This window comes from Mercenaria mercenaria, chromosome 15 (assembly GCF_021730395.1).
Source record: "Mercenaria mercenaria strain notata chromosome 15, MADL_Memer_1, whole genome shotgun sequence".
Taxonomy (NCBI): domain Eukaryota; kingdom Metazoa; phylum Mollusca; class Bivalvia; order Venerida; family Veneridae; genus Mercenaria; species Mercenaria mercenaria.
The window spans coordinates 21,625,633-21,642,870 of NC_069375.1; the positions used below are offsets into that span (position 1 = coordinate 21,625,633).

The 17,238-nt window shown below is 32.2% G+C and overlaps 2 protein-coding genes across 4 annotated transcripts in view; one reads left to right on the top strand and one right to left on the bottom strand.

Annotated features, from left to right (window-relative positions):
- Nucleotides 1-3,032: 3,032 nt before the first annotated feature.
- Nucleotides 3,033-13,817, bottom strand: LOC123548025 (sulfhydryl oxidase 2-like). 3 transcript variants are annotated; one of them, XM_053524757.1, is made up of 5 exons: nucleotides 13,296-13,816; nucleotides 12,485-12,623; nucleotides 11,373-11,869; nucleotides 9,569-9,595; nucleotides 3,033-3,144 (listed from the first exon to the last, which is right to left on the bottom strand). In XM_053524757.1, the coding sequence occupies exons 2-4, from the start codon at nucleotides 12,618-12,620 to the stop codon at nucleotides 9,590-9,592; spliced, it is 639 nt and encodes a 212-aa protein (XP_053380732.1). In that variant the 5' UTR covers nucleotides 12,621-12,623; nucleotides 13,296-13,816; the 3' UTR covers nucleotides 3,033-3,144; nucleotides 9,569-9,589. The 3 variants fall into 3 exon arrangements, with proteins under 3 accessions (XP_053380732.1, XP_045191199.2, XP_053380731.1); XM_045335264.2 differs by having other exon boundaries at nucleotides 3,033-9,595; XM_053524756.1 differs by lacking the exons at nucleotides 3,033-3,144; nucleotides 9,569-9,595 and having other exon boundaries at nucleotides 9,628-11,869; nucleotides 13,296-13,817.
- Nucleotides 13,818-13,905: 88 nt separating this feature from the next.
- Nucleotides 13,906-17,238, top strand: part of LOC123548012 (G2/M phase-specific E3 ubiquitin-protein ligase-like) — a 28,880-nt gene continuing 25,547 nt past the window's right edge. The window contains exon 1 of the mRNA XM_053524759.1: nucleotides 13,906-14,017. The gene's annotated coding sequence lies outside the window, so the exon portion shown is untranslated. The remainder of the gene's footprint in view (nucleotides 14,018-17,238) is intronic.

The window sequence follows — 17,238 nt, forward strand, 5'->3', positions numbered from 1 at the left end:
TTCAAATTCACATATATGATAGGAAATTTTGTGGTGAAAACAGTGAACAAATAAAAACAGTGGGTCACCAGGCTTGTTATTGTGAAAAATTGTGTTAAACACACCTACAGTTGCTGAAACTTCCAGCGATTTTTCAACATTTTCATAATTTTCTGCTTTTTTATAAAAACCAACCAAAATATACATCAAGACAGCACAATAAGGTTGTTATATACTTATTAGATTTCATAGTCATATTTGTAATACTATATCCTTACAATAATGGGTACAAATGAAAAATAAATCTTGTTTCCTATTCACTTTTGTGAACTTTTTTCAATGAAAAATACCCATAGCGAAGAATATGTTTTTAAATTTTGAAAAAACTGTTTCATAGAATTTTTTCCTATTTTTCATGTGTATGAATAATTGTATTGTGAGAATAAAAATGGCTAAAAATGTATGGGTCACCAGGTTAAATTTTATATAAAGACCGCTTGAATACGACACCTGTTCGGACGAAAAATGGCGCAAACCTGACCAGATTGATTACATGTATATCTGCTAGAAGTTAAAAAAAGTTTTTAAAATTCTTAATTCCTTCTATAATTGAATACTAAATAATCTGAGAGGTGATATTGTCTTATCAGTACTAAGTCATTTGTCTTAAAAAAATAAAAGAATAGTTGAGTACATTATATGAACAACACTGTCTTTGTACTAAAATGCATGTGAAAACACAACTACAAAAATGGCAAGATACCCGGCAGGCATGATACTTGTCAATACAACATAAACCAGTATAAACATTTGATTACTGATCAAACTTATAAAAAAATGTTATTTCATTCAAGATTCCTCATATTTAAGGTTGTCTGTCACATGTTACAACAAATGTTGACTTCATTTCAGTTTTCCATAGAACGTGTCGGCTGCGCAGAAAGATGCGCATAAAAAACTATAGGAATTCCCTTTAAATCAACTACTTACAAAACGGTGCTGTGGCAAATACTAGACTCTGCTAAACAGTGATAAAATGCATAATTTTCTTTCTTACTATTTTCACTTTTTAAAAATTTACTTTTTCCAAACATTTTCAACAAGTTTTGGGTGAAATACAAGAACTTTTTAATCAAAACTCAAACATGTTTTCAATTGTTTTATTTACAGTTTTGGTCATTTTCAAGGAGTTTTCAGTTTTCAAAGACTAGGTTCAAATTCAAAGACTTTTCAGTATTCTGTGTCCACATCTTTAACCTTTACCCTGCTTAATTTCTCAAGTAGACTGGTCCATCATTCAATTTGGGCAGTACCATTTATTATTCGAAGGGGTCTTCACTGAAAATTTACTGACTGAATAGCAAAAAGTGCAGACCATGATCAGCACTTGTCCCGAAACTTTCCGAACACCCCTCGTATATTGCCAAGGAACTCCTTTTTTTTCAGATAAATACCATATATACCCTCATTAACACCCCTAGAAGCATTACATTTTGCTAAAAGGGGGGCTCATTTTATTTTTTGCTTTTTTTGTTAATATAGATTATAAAGCCAATTAAATGAATGAATTTTAACAATTAGATTCTATAACACTCCCATAGAGCAGGTATTCACTTAATGATTTAATGAACTTAATTACCTTTATTTTCTTTGAAACTATTGTGATGAGTAACAGCAGAGGGTGTTAATAAGAGAATCTATGGTAATCTGAAAGAATACGCATGCGTATAACCCTACAAAGGTAAAGGTCAAAGTGTCTTCAATAACATCATCAGTTCATTTTTAGTTGCCAAAGGTCGCTCACACATGTGGGTGACTCATCCAGAACATTTTAGCCATTTTAGGTGTTGAAAATGCCGAGTACAGAAGATACTGCAATTGTAACAACTTTCAACTGCTTCTTAGCCTAAGATGGTAGTCTGGCATCTTAGCACTGGACCAGGATCTTCAATAACTTCCAGAAACTGAACTTATACTTCGGAAGAAAACAAAACTTTTTTCAGCACAACACATTTATTTCTATAAAATTTCCTGTTTTTATCATAAAAATAATTTAATCATATATCAGATAAAATTCAGGGTAAAATACAGAACGCCATGGCACAGTCTTTTTTTGTTGTTATCTGGTATTGGAATTCAGTAATTTCCTCTTAGAACATTGACAATCGCTAAAGGTTACAGTTGGAGTCATTCAATGGTCTTCAAATAAGGGAAACCTGTCTTGAAAGACCAAGCAGTAATTACATGAAAAGCAATTTCATGGAAATAGGTACTAGATCTATTAGTCTAGCAGAAACAAGTCCTGACAATTTTAGTAATTTTGGTATTTTGTAAGATGTCTGGTAAAATTGTATAATGTGGCATTATATCAAATACCTGTAACCGAGTATATTTCCCTTTGTTCTAAAGCTGGTGAAATTTACTTAAAATTATTGATATCTAATTTCTATAAAACATACATTTTGCTTCCACCAGTTGCTTGTACTGCAGCAATATGAAAGTCTGGAGGAATCTAATACAGCTATACAATAAAGATTCTACCCTAGATCTATCATGATTTACTTGTAACAAATGTCCAGGGTAAAAGGTTATAAAACAGAATTTGGAAACCAGTCTCAAAACCCAAATATCTGATCGGCTGGTTCTGAGCTCAGTCTTGAAATTAACCAATGGCAACGTAGCAGTCTTAGACTGGTCCCCAAACTCAGTTTTATAAGCTTGGAGAAAGGACGGGACTAAATTGTCAGTAATTTTATGCAACAGGACAGAATCATTGGACCAGTCAGAAACAAGTCTTTGAATGCTACAACTATAAGTTTAGTTAATGTTTCAGATATTGCTTATGTGATTAAAATATGGATGACTAACAAGACAGTAAGGTAAACAGCTTTTATTCAGTATGATAGATCTAAATATATACTGAATGATTCTTTTACCTTACACAGGCTGCTATCATAAAGGGGTGAGATAAATGATATTTTCTGGTGTATACTGAATACTGCCACAGTGACGCTATATATGTACACAATAAACAAAGACAATACACACATAAATGTCTTGCAGTATATTTGTATTGGAATGTAAAAATTTTACATAAACAGAAGCATGTCTTTCCAAATACATTGTGTAAGTTCTGCTATTCACATCTATGAAGAACTCAGTACACTGAAATAATAAAATAAAAAATTGACAATTTTGTAAGTAGAATGTTAATTGAGATGCATCTAATAAATCAAACAAAAACTCTGCCAGCTGTACTTGGTACACAATACTATGTATCTGGAGGTTGCCTGTTCAATCCCCTGACACAGCATATCTTCTCCAGGGCTAATTTACCATGACAGCATGTAAGTCATCTTCCACCTTGGACACAGGTGAAGAAGTTGTCAATTACTTAAATATAGTGAACAAACGAGTACTGGTAAAGAATCTCAGAACGCTAACTGACAATTGTTCAGTTTAGTAACTTAAATTATGTTGAAAATGGGTTAAACCAATTAACCTATAAATAATACAAACATACAATAAATCATATTAAATATTTTCACTAGGCCAAAAGTTACTCAATAACTCTATCTTTCTATGTTTTTGTACTCAGCTTGTTTACATTGTTATTTAAGCCATAAATTAGGCTAATATTAAAGTATAATATGACTACACATGTGTAAATGTAAGCAATAAATCTAGTATGGAAGCATGAGGGTATGTGATTTTTCCCTAGAGATTGTATCAATACTGGGTGATTATATATCTGTTTTGCATCAGAGCCAATCAGTAAAGACCCGAGGTAGGAGATAGACATATTTATTTGTTACTGATAACACAGTCTAAAATCAAACCTGCAAATTACACAACTACCAAGAGTCTTGCATACTAATACCTGCACTGTCAGAGAACTAAACTTCTGTCCATCCCTTTCAATGAATGGAGTGACAAAAGTGTACAATTTATCCATAACAAAATTCTATTGAACAAACATGCAGCTATGACACAACTGCATAAGAGTCACATCTCATTCTACAATTATTCAAAACAAAAATATTTTTGTTGTTGATCAGTCTATTCATGATAGATACTTCCATAGAATGATAATAAAAACTCCTCAAAAATCTGTGAACATATCTTTTCTTTAGACATATTTAGAGCGCAGATAAAACTTGTTTTATACACAGTAGGCCGATGAATTCAACACCATATATCCTCATGCATTTGGCCGACATGGACAATAATTTATTTGTCTGTTTTTGGTTTAACACTGTTTTTCAACAGTATTTGTTATGTAACGGCTGGCTGTTAACCTAAACAGTGTTCCTGGATTCTGTACCAGTACAAACCTGTTCTCCGCAAGTAACTACCAACTTCCCCACATGAATCAGAGGTGGAAGACGAATGATTTCAGAAACAATGTCAATGTCTTCTATCAAATCCTCACTGAGAACATGCGCCCCGCCCAAGAACTGAACTCTCGGCCCTGAGATCCACAGATCTGTGCTCTCCTACTGAGCTAAGCAGAAGGGCTGACATGACAATAACTCTCCTTAACATTCACAAACGGCAGCATGACATTTGATAACAAACAATGTATGCAACATAAACTATTTCGGAGGATAGTCCATTTAGAACCTTCATTTGTATTTTCATTCATTAAAAAAATAAAAATCTTTTTATTACAAAGTCCTTATTTCGCGAAGAAAAAATAAGTCATTTTGTCTAAAAAGACACTCCAGAAAAATTTCAGAACATTTATAATCTCACAAAATCTATTTAAAGCTACAAAAGTTAAGGATTTCGCATTGAATGTGAGCAGACAGCACTTTGAGCTTCCCGTCTTACACTAATGTAAGACATTGTCTGATTGTTTGATATGTTGTGTGCTTAAACTTGCACCAGTTTAGAAAACATTTTATTTAAGGAACATTTTCAAGTACTTTATATAAAAGTACTGTATTAATTAAAAATAACATAGTCAATTAAAATGCATATGATGTGAAATCATTTAAAACCTTTACCCTGCTAAATTCTAAAATGGACTGCTCTATCATTCAATTTGGGCAGTACCATTTATTATTTGAAGGGGTGTTCAATGAAAATTTATTGACACAATAGCAGACATGCAGGCTGATCTTGGTCTGCACTGGTCGCATAGGCAAAAATCACTTGCCGGCAACAGGCTAAAGGCTTGATTTGCTGATGATTCATTTTCAGGGTTGCATAAATCGGAGAAACTGAATCCCTAAAAGTTAATGAACAAATAAAATTCAAATTTCTTTTATCAAATTTAGAATTAACAAATTCATGCGCTTATGAGCAGTGGTTTTCACTGAAACCGTGAAATTTTCAGCCAACACAATTAAAAGACTCCACAGTATATGCAATTACATGCTTAAGTAAAGATCAGCATTTGACAAGATTTACATGAGTGATTCATACACAATCATTAAACAATCTTGGCCTTGTAAGCATGCTGTACATGAGTGATTCATGTAACAATCATTAAACAATCTTGGCCTTGTAAGCTTGCTGTACATGATTGATTCATGTAACAATCATTAAACAATCTTGGCCTTGTAAGTATGCTGTACATGAGTGATTCATGTAACAATCATTAAACAATCTTGGCCTTGTAAGCATGCTGTACATGAGTGATTCATATCACAATCATTAAACAATCTTGGCCTTGTAAGCAAGCTGTTCATGAGTGATTCCTACAACAATCATTAAATAATCTTGGCCTTGTAAGCATGCTGTACACGAGTGATTCATGTAACAATCATTAAACAATCTTGGCCTTGTAAGCATGCTGTACATGAGTGATTCATATCACAATCATTAAACAATCTTGGCCTTGTAAGCAAGCTGTTCATGAGTGATTCCTACAACAATCATTAAACAATCTTGGCCTTGTAAGCTTGCTGTACATGAGTGATTCATGTAACAATCATTAAACAATCTTGGCCTTGTAAGCATGCTGTACATGAATGATTCAGTTTACAATCATTAAACAATCTTGGCCTTGTAAGCATGCTGTACATGAATGATTCAGTTTACAATCATCAATCAAACTTGGCTATGTAAGGATGGTCCATGCTGTATATAATCACAACAAATAATACACTTGTCATATAAACATGTAAAATAAAACACGATAGCATAGAAGAACAATAAAATAGGAATGAAAAATTACAAAGTCATAATACACAAGAACTAACATGATACTGCAAGATAACCTTTAACCATGCCAGATGCAAAATTAACATGATTCTGACACCGTAATTGTAAGTTACAATAACAAAACAATTTCTATCTTATAAAAGTTACTAATGTATTCATTAATCAAATTCAATGTTTTAAAGCAGCTCATATTCTGGCTCAGTGGAAAATTAAGAAATATGAGCAAGAACTTTGATATGATAATTATGAATTTGTTAGTAAAAAGTAAAGGGTCGTATTTAACATAAATCTTTGGTCTGTAAAATGTGTAGTAAAATATTTTACACTTTATGCACAAAATAAAATCATAGTATACAGAGTGATTTTCCCTGTAATTCTTGGCTTATAACAAATTATCAACATCAATACTATTCATTAATGGGTAGACATTTTTTTAAAAAGAGATTAGATATATATACTTCTAGATCTGGTGATGAATTAAGTTCTCTGTTATAACCAGTCATCATCCATAGAATTTTCTGACATCCCTAAATCTACTGCTTAACTCCTGTGTTATAACTACCAGGGAAAAAAATGTATTCACTTTCTACTGCTCGTAATTAAAATAAGTTACTAACCAATTTGTCTACAATCTATATTTAAGAAATAAATTATAACAGAAGCATGTTTTAATTGATTTAAACATGAAGAAGAGGTTAAATGTTCCTCAAAATCTGCATGTCAATGTTATCAATCAGAAAACACTTATGCTATTGACTATTTCATCCTAATATACCTAAATGTAACATAGTAGACCATATATTGTAGAACTATTTCTTGGACCCTTAATAGTAAGTCGACATGACATCAGCTTTAACATGTATCATTTAAAATTCACATGATTTTGTCATATTAAAATTTATACATATCATATATGTATATTTTGATATATTCTAAAATAATTGCACCATTTGACTAGTAACAAAACATACATAAAAAGCGTAAAACAAACACATACAGTGGAATTATGCTCTGTAATGTTCCAAAATGAAATTATCGTATCTATACACATGCTATATTTAAATGTTCACATCACAACTTACAACCTAACTACTTCTATCATATCATTCCTACAAATATTTTATGCAGATAAAAAAAAACGCTTAAGTTCATCTTCTGGGCTCGTATTCATTAACGTTTGAAGTGTTAACTTTCTCTATAGCTTAGTCATACTGCTGAAATTTTGCTGAGTCATCATTAACTGCAGAATGTAATTTCCATCTCATCTATGCATGTTTGACAATGCCAGAGCAAAATGTACATTTAGCATTTTAAAGTCAAAGTTTCAGACTTTAAACATTTTTGAATATGGGCCTTGATCTGGACACTGAAATTACACGAAACAAAAAAAAAGCACACATACACATACAAAACATTTAACATTTAATACTTGTGTAGAGCCAGGAATGTGCACACAGATTTTACTAAACAAGCATACAGCCATGTTCACAAACACAATATTTTACACAGACCTACATGTGTTTTCACCAATTACGAGTCCTATCTCAGTGTACTGATTTTTTTCTTCAAAATAATAAATGTTAACACCTATCACATGATGTTACATACCGGTAAACAAACAAACTTATAACGAATTTATTCATTAATCTTGTAGCCTACAAAATTATCTTCAAGTGTTCATTCTTCAGTTTGACATAGATTTCAACAGACAGTTGGAAAATTTCTTTATACAGTCAATGGTTTTGGTAAACAATGAACACATGTTTTACTGGATATACAGATAGGAAATGTAGTAGTTTTCTAATATTTTATTCTGTGAATGCTGATGAAATATAAAAGTTGCAGCAGTATTTATTTAAGAAATCTATTGTGGTGGGTAAACTGCATATATCTCTTATGATGATGCGACATCCTTAAACAAATGATTAACAGCCATTTGAGCATTGTGACCTCCGGAATGCTCAACCTTCAAGCAACGTCATTTTAAAACTTACAAGTCAAATACACTTATAATTTCGAGTGTAGATTAAAATCTGTATTACTGTATTAAAGTAGAGCGTTTGGAAACATAGAACACAAGCAAAAATAAAAGCTCAGTACGAGTCTGTTCAATCAATGTGAATATAATTACATGAGAAATCAAACATCATTGGCAATATCAAGAAATGCTTAATTTCATGCTAAAACTTTTAAAAACATGCAAATTAAGTTATACATTTTAAATACAATTTTAAACATTACAAAATACAGAGAAAGAATAAATAACTAGTTGTAGATTATAATCTGAATGTAAGTAAAATGGAAATGAAATACACATGTAAACAGTAGGCCGCCTAAAGTGTTCAGCTGTTTGTTACTATAGTAACAAAATGATCTCAACCTTAAATGGTATTTGTATAAAACATATTTCTGAATTTTCACTTTCGACAGTTTAAAACATAAATTCTAACACGATCCGATTCATTTTCCTATTAAACAAAGAAGGAAGAAAGCAGTGAATTATCATACAACAAATCACTGCTCTGACGTCACAATTATTACGTCATGGCGTCAAGCGGCATAGCGGCGCGCTGGAAAAGAAACCGATTGAAAACGCGCAAATATTTAATGCATGTCATTAAGGATGTACTTTAAAATCCTTTATAACGTGTTAGAATCGAAATAATATATCTCATTTAGTGATTTGCTCTTGAATAAATCATTGCTTGTCGTTCAGATGCGTATTATTATATCACTCGGGCTACGCCCTCGTGATATAATTCCTTCGCATCTGAACTCCAAGCAATGATTTATTCAACGACAAATCACTGGATGAGATATATTATTTCTTAAATAGAACACAAAAAAAATTCTAAAATTTTGGTAGTAAGTTCAGCAAGTTATCATGTATTTATTTAAATTTCATCAATTAATCTGTTAACAACTAACAGAAACTATTAGTAACAGTTAAATATGTTGTTTACAAATAACTTTGATAAAAGTTTGCTAAATATGACATTTCATTATACACTATCAATAATATTTATTCATTTCATGTGTATTCTGAGAACAGTCAAAACTATTTTCACCGAGGTAACAGGGACAACTTTAGAACTGTAGAAGAGGCTGATAAGTCAAGGGCAACAGTTCTTAATGTTGCCCTTCAAACAGCGGGACAACCGTTTTTACATATCCGAACACACAAATGTAGTTGATATGCCTAACAGTGATTCAAAATGCTTTATACGATCATGGTCCACTTAACATTTGATACGAGAGACGTCATTCCTTGTAGAGAATAAGGTAAAAATAAATGATATGGTCATGAAAGATATGTGAGATAAAATGAGACAGAATGAGTACAAATTACATTGTACATTCAAGTAATGAAAAATACAACCATTTACCAAACAAGCAAAATATATTAAAGCATAATTACATGTAAGTAAAGCTCGGACATTTATATCTGAAATATACACAAAAATTGGCAGCTTTCAGTACATACCAGCAGTATGAGTAATAATGCCACCAATCACAAACAAGAGCTGTCGGATGACAGCGCGCTCGACTATTCGAAGAATTGATTGAAGAATGGGGTCAAAATATTTCCATTGATTTTTAGACAAAAGAAAAAAATTGATTAAACAAAAAATGTTCCTGTATTTGTGGATTTCGATTAGTCTTGCACTAAATGGCAATGTTTGACCATGATGGCAAATATGTTAAGTTATATATAAAAAGGGTCATAATTCAGTCAAAATAGTTGACAGAGTTATGTACACTTGCCTACAGATGGAAATCATGTTGATATACTAGTGTTAAAAGTTTCAAAGCCACAGTTCAAATAGTTTTGACAAAAATTTAAAACTCCAAAACGGTCCATAATTCAGCCAAAATAGTTGTCAGAGTTATGTACTCTTCCCTACAGATGGAAATCATAATGATAAACAAGTGTTTAAAGTTTAAAAGCCATATGTCAAATAGTCTTGACAAAACATGGACATATACGAAAACAGAACCAATTTCCAAGTTCAAAAAGGGCCATAATTCAGCCAAAAAAGACGACACACAGTTATGTACTCTTGCCTATTGATAGAGACTATAATACTGAACAATATATAAAAGTTTCAAAGCCATATGTCAAACACTTTACACAAAATATAAACTGGTACGAAAAACTTAACCAAGATTTCTAAGTCAGAAGGGGCCATAATTCAGCCAAAATGCTTGATGGAGTTATGTACTCTTGCCTACAACTGCACATGGTGATGGTAAACAAGTGTTGAAAGTTTCAAAGCTTTATCTCAAAAGACTTTGTCAAAATATAGACTGGTACGAAAAACTTAACCAAGATTTCTAAGTCAAAAAGGGGCAATAATTCATCCAAAATGCTTGATGGAGTTATGTACTCTTGCCTACAACTGGACATGGTGATGGTAAACAAGAGTTGAAAGTTTCAAAGCTTTATCAGAAAAGACTTTGTCATATTATAAACTGGTACGAAAAACTTAACCAAGATTTCTAAGTCAAAAGGGGCCATAATTCAGTCAAAATGCTTGACAGAGTTATGTACTCTTGCCTACAACTGGACATGGTGATGGTAAACAAGTGTTGAAAGTTTCAAAGCTTTATCTCAAAAGAGTAAGTCAAAATATGAACAGGTACGAAAAACTTAACCAAGATTTCTAAGTCAAAAGGGGCCATAATTCAGTCAAAATGCTTGACAGAGTTATGTACTCTTGCCTATAGCTGGACATGGTGATTGTAAACAAGTGTTGAAAGTTTCAAAGCTTTATCTCAAAAGACTTTGTCAAAATGTGGACTGGTACGAAAAACTTAACCAGGGTGTGACGCCGACGCCGACGCCGACGCCGTGGTGAGTAGGATAGCTCTACTTATTCTTCGAATAGTCGAGCTAAAAAATAGAAAATTCAGAGTAAAAGCTGATCTTGTCATTTAAGAATGTATATATCTTTGTCACTGTAAAATAAATAAAAACTTTAGCAAAAAACTGAACAGGGTCTGTATTTTCTCCTGACAATGAAATGGTAATATAAAACCATTATCATAAGTGTACATAACACGTAAAACGTAACGCACATGCTCATATCTAAATTACTAAACCCCCATCCAAATATAATTGATTTATTCTCATTATAACCTCTGTTACGATCATTTTTGAAATGTCCATAATGCAGATCTATATTTTTATCTATCACAGATAGTTTTGCTAACTTTTCTACCTTCTTGTTTTGCCGCTTTTCTGATTTCTGCTGTCTTAAAGACCTTATTTTTTCCAGATCATTCTTTCTCTGCTGCAATTCCCACCAATCAAGCTTGTTACTGTCATTATCTGCGGACTTACTGGTTCTTCCTACTTCCTCCTCATTACTGTCGTCTGCTACAGGCACAATATTTAGTCTCGCATAAAATGAAAGCAAAAACTCTAAAACTTTGTCATTACTCCAGTTATCACCATTACGACATTCTGGACACAGATTTTTAGAAGGAAACTGGATCTTTGGATGTTTAGGATCCTCAGACTGGTCGCCATGGAGTCTCTTGTTCGCCATGTTGTGTGCTCGCCACAACCACATTACAGCGCCCTCTGGTGTTCTGTCATCTGGAGTAATGAAGTCTACCATTTTGAGAAAATGTTCCACACAAATCTGACAGCCGAAGAAATATTTCATGTAGCCCTGTATAGCACTAAGGACGTCCAGTGGTACATCTTTAGGATCTGAAAATGGAAAACATACATAAGAAGCTTGGGTGTTTTTCATTATTTTTAAAATCTTCAACAAATTCTCGAGTGCACTATGCTGAAATCTTGATATTTTCAACACAAATGCAATGTTTGTAAATCACAATTGTAGTTTGGATGTTGCAGGATTTATTTGTTGATTTAACATTTTCACATTGATCCATTTAACAAAAATTGTTTTACAAACTTCTCATAACTCACTTTCCTGCCATTGTTTTGACTGCTTTCTCTTTGTACACGCTAGAGCAGATAACAAAATGTCTGAAAGAGCTGAAGGTATCAATGGGCAAAAATAAATATTGCAACATCATTTAATATCATTAGTATGAAATTTTATGATTTTGGTGGCTGCTTTGTGGGGAAATGAATGCATGGATTTGAACTTCTGAAGATAAAATGAATGCGGATTATTTGTTTGTTGGGATACAATTTCCAGGACTGATGCAACCTAAAAAATTAGTCCCTAACAAATGAATTGTACAGTCAAAAATACCAATGTTATATCAGTATTCCACCATTATCACAGTATTCTGCCATTTTTTTTTATAAAAATAAAAGTTGTAAATCACTAAAACACAATAATATACACACTTGCTCTTCCTTTCTGGTATGCTGCTACTGTAAGAGTGTGGAACAGTGTCCACATTCCACACGGGTAGCCTCTAAACCGCGCCTCACTTCCTGCGCAACCAACCCACTCTATACGCTCTGGGAGAAATTCTTCCATCGACTGGAATTTGAAAGCATAAACTTCTTTTGAGAGTAAAGTTTCCGAAAGTTACAATCTTAAATCAAAGTGAAAACTAACAGATAAACAAAATGCAATTACTGCATACTCTACCAGAGATTTCGTAAATATATTGTGTACCTTGTTTCATACACTTACGATAAAGGTGGATGCATTTCAAATATCATACAATTGTCAGAAATGATGAACAATTGAGTGCGTTTGTTTAGATGGCCCACCTACTTCATCTAAAGATGTCTGACAATTGTAAACAACTGAAAAACATTATTTCAGTTTGAATTGCAACAGTGTTGTACATATTGTTCATGTCATTTATGGGTCAGTTTCCAGTTAACACATCCAGTGTACTGAAAACTGTTGATATTAGCAAATTATAACATTTTTAGGCTTTGTAATGAACCTTTAACCTGTCAAATATTCAATTAGCCAAAAGCTCCTTTATCAAGAACCTGAACATGCGTTTTGTTGTAGTTCTAATGTTTATGTTTCAGTAAAATTTTATTAAAATCTGTGAAAATTTAAACAAAACAGAGTAACAAGAAACTGTGGGATTCTAATGTGTAAGTTCAAGTTTTGGACCAAGTTTTGATGAATACATGACTAGAAATTGTACCCTAACTGAACTGGTTTGATCTCACTGTGTTGTAGACATACCTGTTTATCATCTAGTGAAGTGATCCACTGATCCCCTGTAATTTCTGAGCCAGCACTACGTAACCATGCTGATACCTTAAACAGATAGTCTGACACTTCTTCTCTACCTGGGAAGTACTGTAAAACATGAGGTATAATATTACTGTGAAATCATTCAATTTCCTGGGCAACATTTTGCGATTCTAACCAAAATAATAATTTCATAGGATTATGATTTTTAACTCTCAAAGATAAAATCACTTGTTTATTGGGACTTCACTTGTCTTCATGGACTAATTCAATCAATGAATCCATGAAAATTAGCCCTCTGCAAGTACTACTTATTTTACAGTATGTACTACTTAAAAAATTACATGTCTGGTCCCAGAAAAAAAAAAGTTCTGTAAGGCCATATCAAATTGATTTGTCGTTCGTCGGAACTACCGCATCAATGATTTCATTCCCGAGAAAAAGAAAAAAAAATTCACCCGCCCGCACGTACATAAAAATCGCCGAAAAAAAAAATTTTTTTCTGATTACGCGGTCCGGAATGATAACGGTAAACAGGTTTTATCGCTGTTTTAATGCGTTAAAGTGATATTGATCGGAATCCATGCGTTCGTAATAGATCTACATGTAGCTGATGACACAAACTCAAAAAGTCAGGAGTTATGGTGTTGTTCATCATTTGTTTTAAACCTGGAGTGTCTGTGCTAGTGCCACACATGGCCTTCGATGTGCCGGTAGGTGATGAAGTATGCACGTTCTACGATTGTTCAAATTATACAGTGAAAAGAACAAAGCCCGACTTGTAAGACGTGCACGGTGAATACAGGTCTTTACTCCTCTGGGACAATACATCCTGGGACTTTACACCTTCCAAACCTGAGACATTACTCCTCCAAAAGGGAGGTGTAAAGTCCAAGGTTATATATATATATTTTTACAACTTTTTCATATATTTAATTATTTTATTCAAAATTATGAGTATAAAATCTTGTTTATTTTTTAAAAGGAAGTGGCTATTCCTACGGTCCCGTAAGAATAGCCTCACAGGCTATTCCTACGGCTCTGCCGTAAGAATAGTGAAATAGCCCGCAGGTGGCTATTCCTACGGCTCTAAAGACAGTTTTGTAAGTCCATCTTGTATTGCATTGTACTTAATTAATTCAACTCGTATATTTTCGAACAGCCTTTTCCATTATCAGGTATTGGAAAGTGGCATATTTACAGATTATCTGTAAATTTACAGATAATCTATAATTTTACAGATTTTTCGACTATAAATTTACAGATCAAATGTTTGAAAACTTCTAAAATCATACTTGGACTCAAAATTGCAGCTTGAAATTAATTGATTTAGGCCTACTTATGTACTTATGGTACGGATTAATAAAGGTCAATTGTAACTTTCAGTCATTTCTGTTGACTTTTATTTTTTTTTGAAAATGCCAAAAATTCAAAGTCAATAAAAATGGCTGAAACTCACAAATGATGTTAATTTGTGCATACTGTAAATAAACCAATTAATTTCAAGCTGCGTTTTTGGGGATAAATGTAATTTCATCAATTTTCATACACACAATCAGTAAATTTACAGATCGAAAAATCTGTAAATTTATAGATTATTTGTAAATTTACAGATAATTTGTAAATGTACCACTTTCCTAGACCTGATTATTCGATATCAATTCCTGTTCTCTCGATGTGATAGTGAAAAGTAAACAATTTCTTCGGAAATATACCATCTGAATTAATTAAGTACAGTGCAATTCAAAATGGACATACAAAACTGTCTTTAGAGCCGTAGGAATAGCCACTTGCGGGCTTTTCACTATTCTTACGGGAGAGCCGTAGGAATAGCCTGTGAGGCTATTCTTACGGGACCGTAGGAATAGCCACTTCCATTTTAAAAATCAAACTTTATAGATGTAATAATACAAAAGTGATAATGATTTGTGTCACACTTTTCTAAGTTCAAGATTAAAGTAACCTTAATATAATTGTTATGTTAATCAATTGATCATCACAAAAGAAACATTAACACCTGAATCTTTGATGTTTTAATGACCACTGATTGATAATATTTAAAGCATTAGCATCTTATAAACACAATAATTACCAACTTTGCACACCCAAATATAGTAACAAGAATTTCAAAGGTTAATTGATCCTTTGATGATGATTGCAATTAAAAAAATTAAAAGAATTAAATGTTTTGTGTGATATACTCATAATCGGAACAATGCACACTAATTATCTGACCGGGTATATATGTTAAGACTACCTTGGAATAATGTCTTATTCTAAGATTTCATTTATGTTACACTGTTATTCTATACTGGATTACAATGTCAAATAAGTGTGCTTTTTGTTCTAAGACTGTTGCTACACGTCATCTTGGCTTGTCGTGTGACAACTGTGGAAAATGGCAGCATATCAAATGCGGAAACACTGGTAAGTGCTTTTAAATTACATTAGTATAAAAGACATTTCTTTTTAAACCAGAATCAAACTGGCACTTTTCTTCAGCAGTTTCCAATCTAAATGTTGTTTTGAAACAAAGAATATGACAGGGATATGGGAAAAATGTTTAATCTGACTCGGAGTCTGATTTTTATATGTGTCTACACTATTTTTTTCAATCAAAACTAAAGACAGGAAATTTCCAGAATCTGTTTCACTACAAATGTTTGACATTATGTTTAACTGAAAAAAATATTACCTTGCAGGAAGTACATGTATACTTATTTGGAATAAAATATAAATGAAATTTTCTTTTCCTACTGATACTTAATATTCAAAAATATACTTTTATGATTTCAAAACTCTGTGATTACCGGTACTAGTTTGTTTATTTATTCATTTATTTTATTTAAAAATAACCAACTGTCAATCCTTTGATGAGTTTCAGGTGTAACACAAGATGTCTACTTTGCTATATAATATTATAAGGATTATGTTAATTTAATCACCTTTCCAGTAATAGGATTATCATAAGGTGCTAAAATGATTGCTTAAATAAACTGTCCATTTCAATTTAATTCATAGATCTCTGTCATAATGCATGACAACATGAGTTATAACATATATGTGTGAAAATAAAAACTTGAGTCAGCTTTTTAAAGGTGGATAATCAGATTTTGGCCATGTAATGGATTTGTTCAGAAATTTAGCATCTGATCATTTACACTCATTTATGTTCACTTAACACTTAATACAAATTAGATTTTCACTGGAGGTATTTTTAAAATTTCGTTTTCCTATCCTGGTTGCCCAACCAAGATAGAGTTATTTTATCATAAGTATAAATTTAATAAACATACTTTGCCTAAGGAAATGTATAAATATTAGACATATTGTAATATATTTGTAAAATATTTGCCTTAAAAATTATGTTTTTAGATGAAATTCATTAGAAACGCAAGAGAAAAATGTCATTAAATGTTGTTTAAATGTGATTGACCACCTTTAAAGATTTCCATTTCATTGTTTACTGTTACTGAAATAAGAAAATGGTTCATTATCTACTTCTGAAAATGTGGTTTACAGTAGTTAATTTTATTCTCACATTCCGTCGCATTACATCAGTCTCTTTAAATTGTTAATTTGATAACATAAAGCACATACCTATATTATTTTCCTTATTTACCTTTTTTCCACTAAGTTTTTAGTTCTTTCGGGAGTTATTATTGATTTTATTGTACAAAAGTGGAATTTATTTCCTCAGGGTTGTGGGTTCGAGTCCGATGTCTGACCGGATCTGTTTTTATTAGTTTTATGTGCAAACTAACAATTTACCGGATCAAACGTATCGTAATTTTTATGGTCCATTTACTGAATTTTGTCATATTTAACCGTTGTAACATGCTATTTTGAAAATACAGTCATTGCGTATATTAACTAAAACATCCGAAAATATTGGCGAAGATTAAGTGTGCCAGGTCAATTCTTACGGACAGTA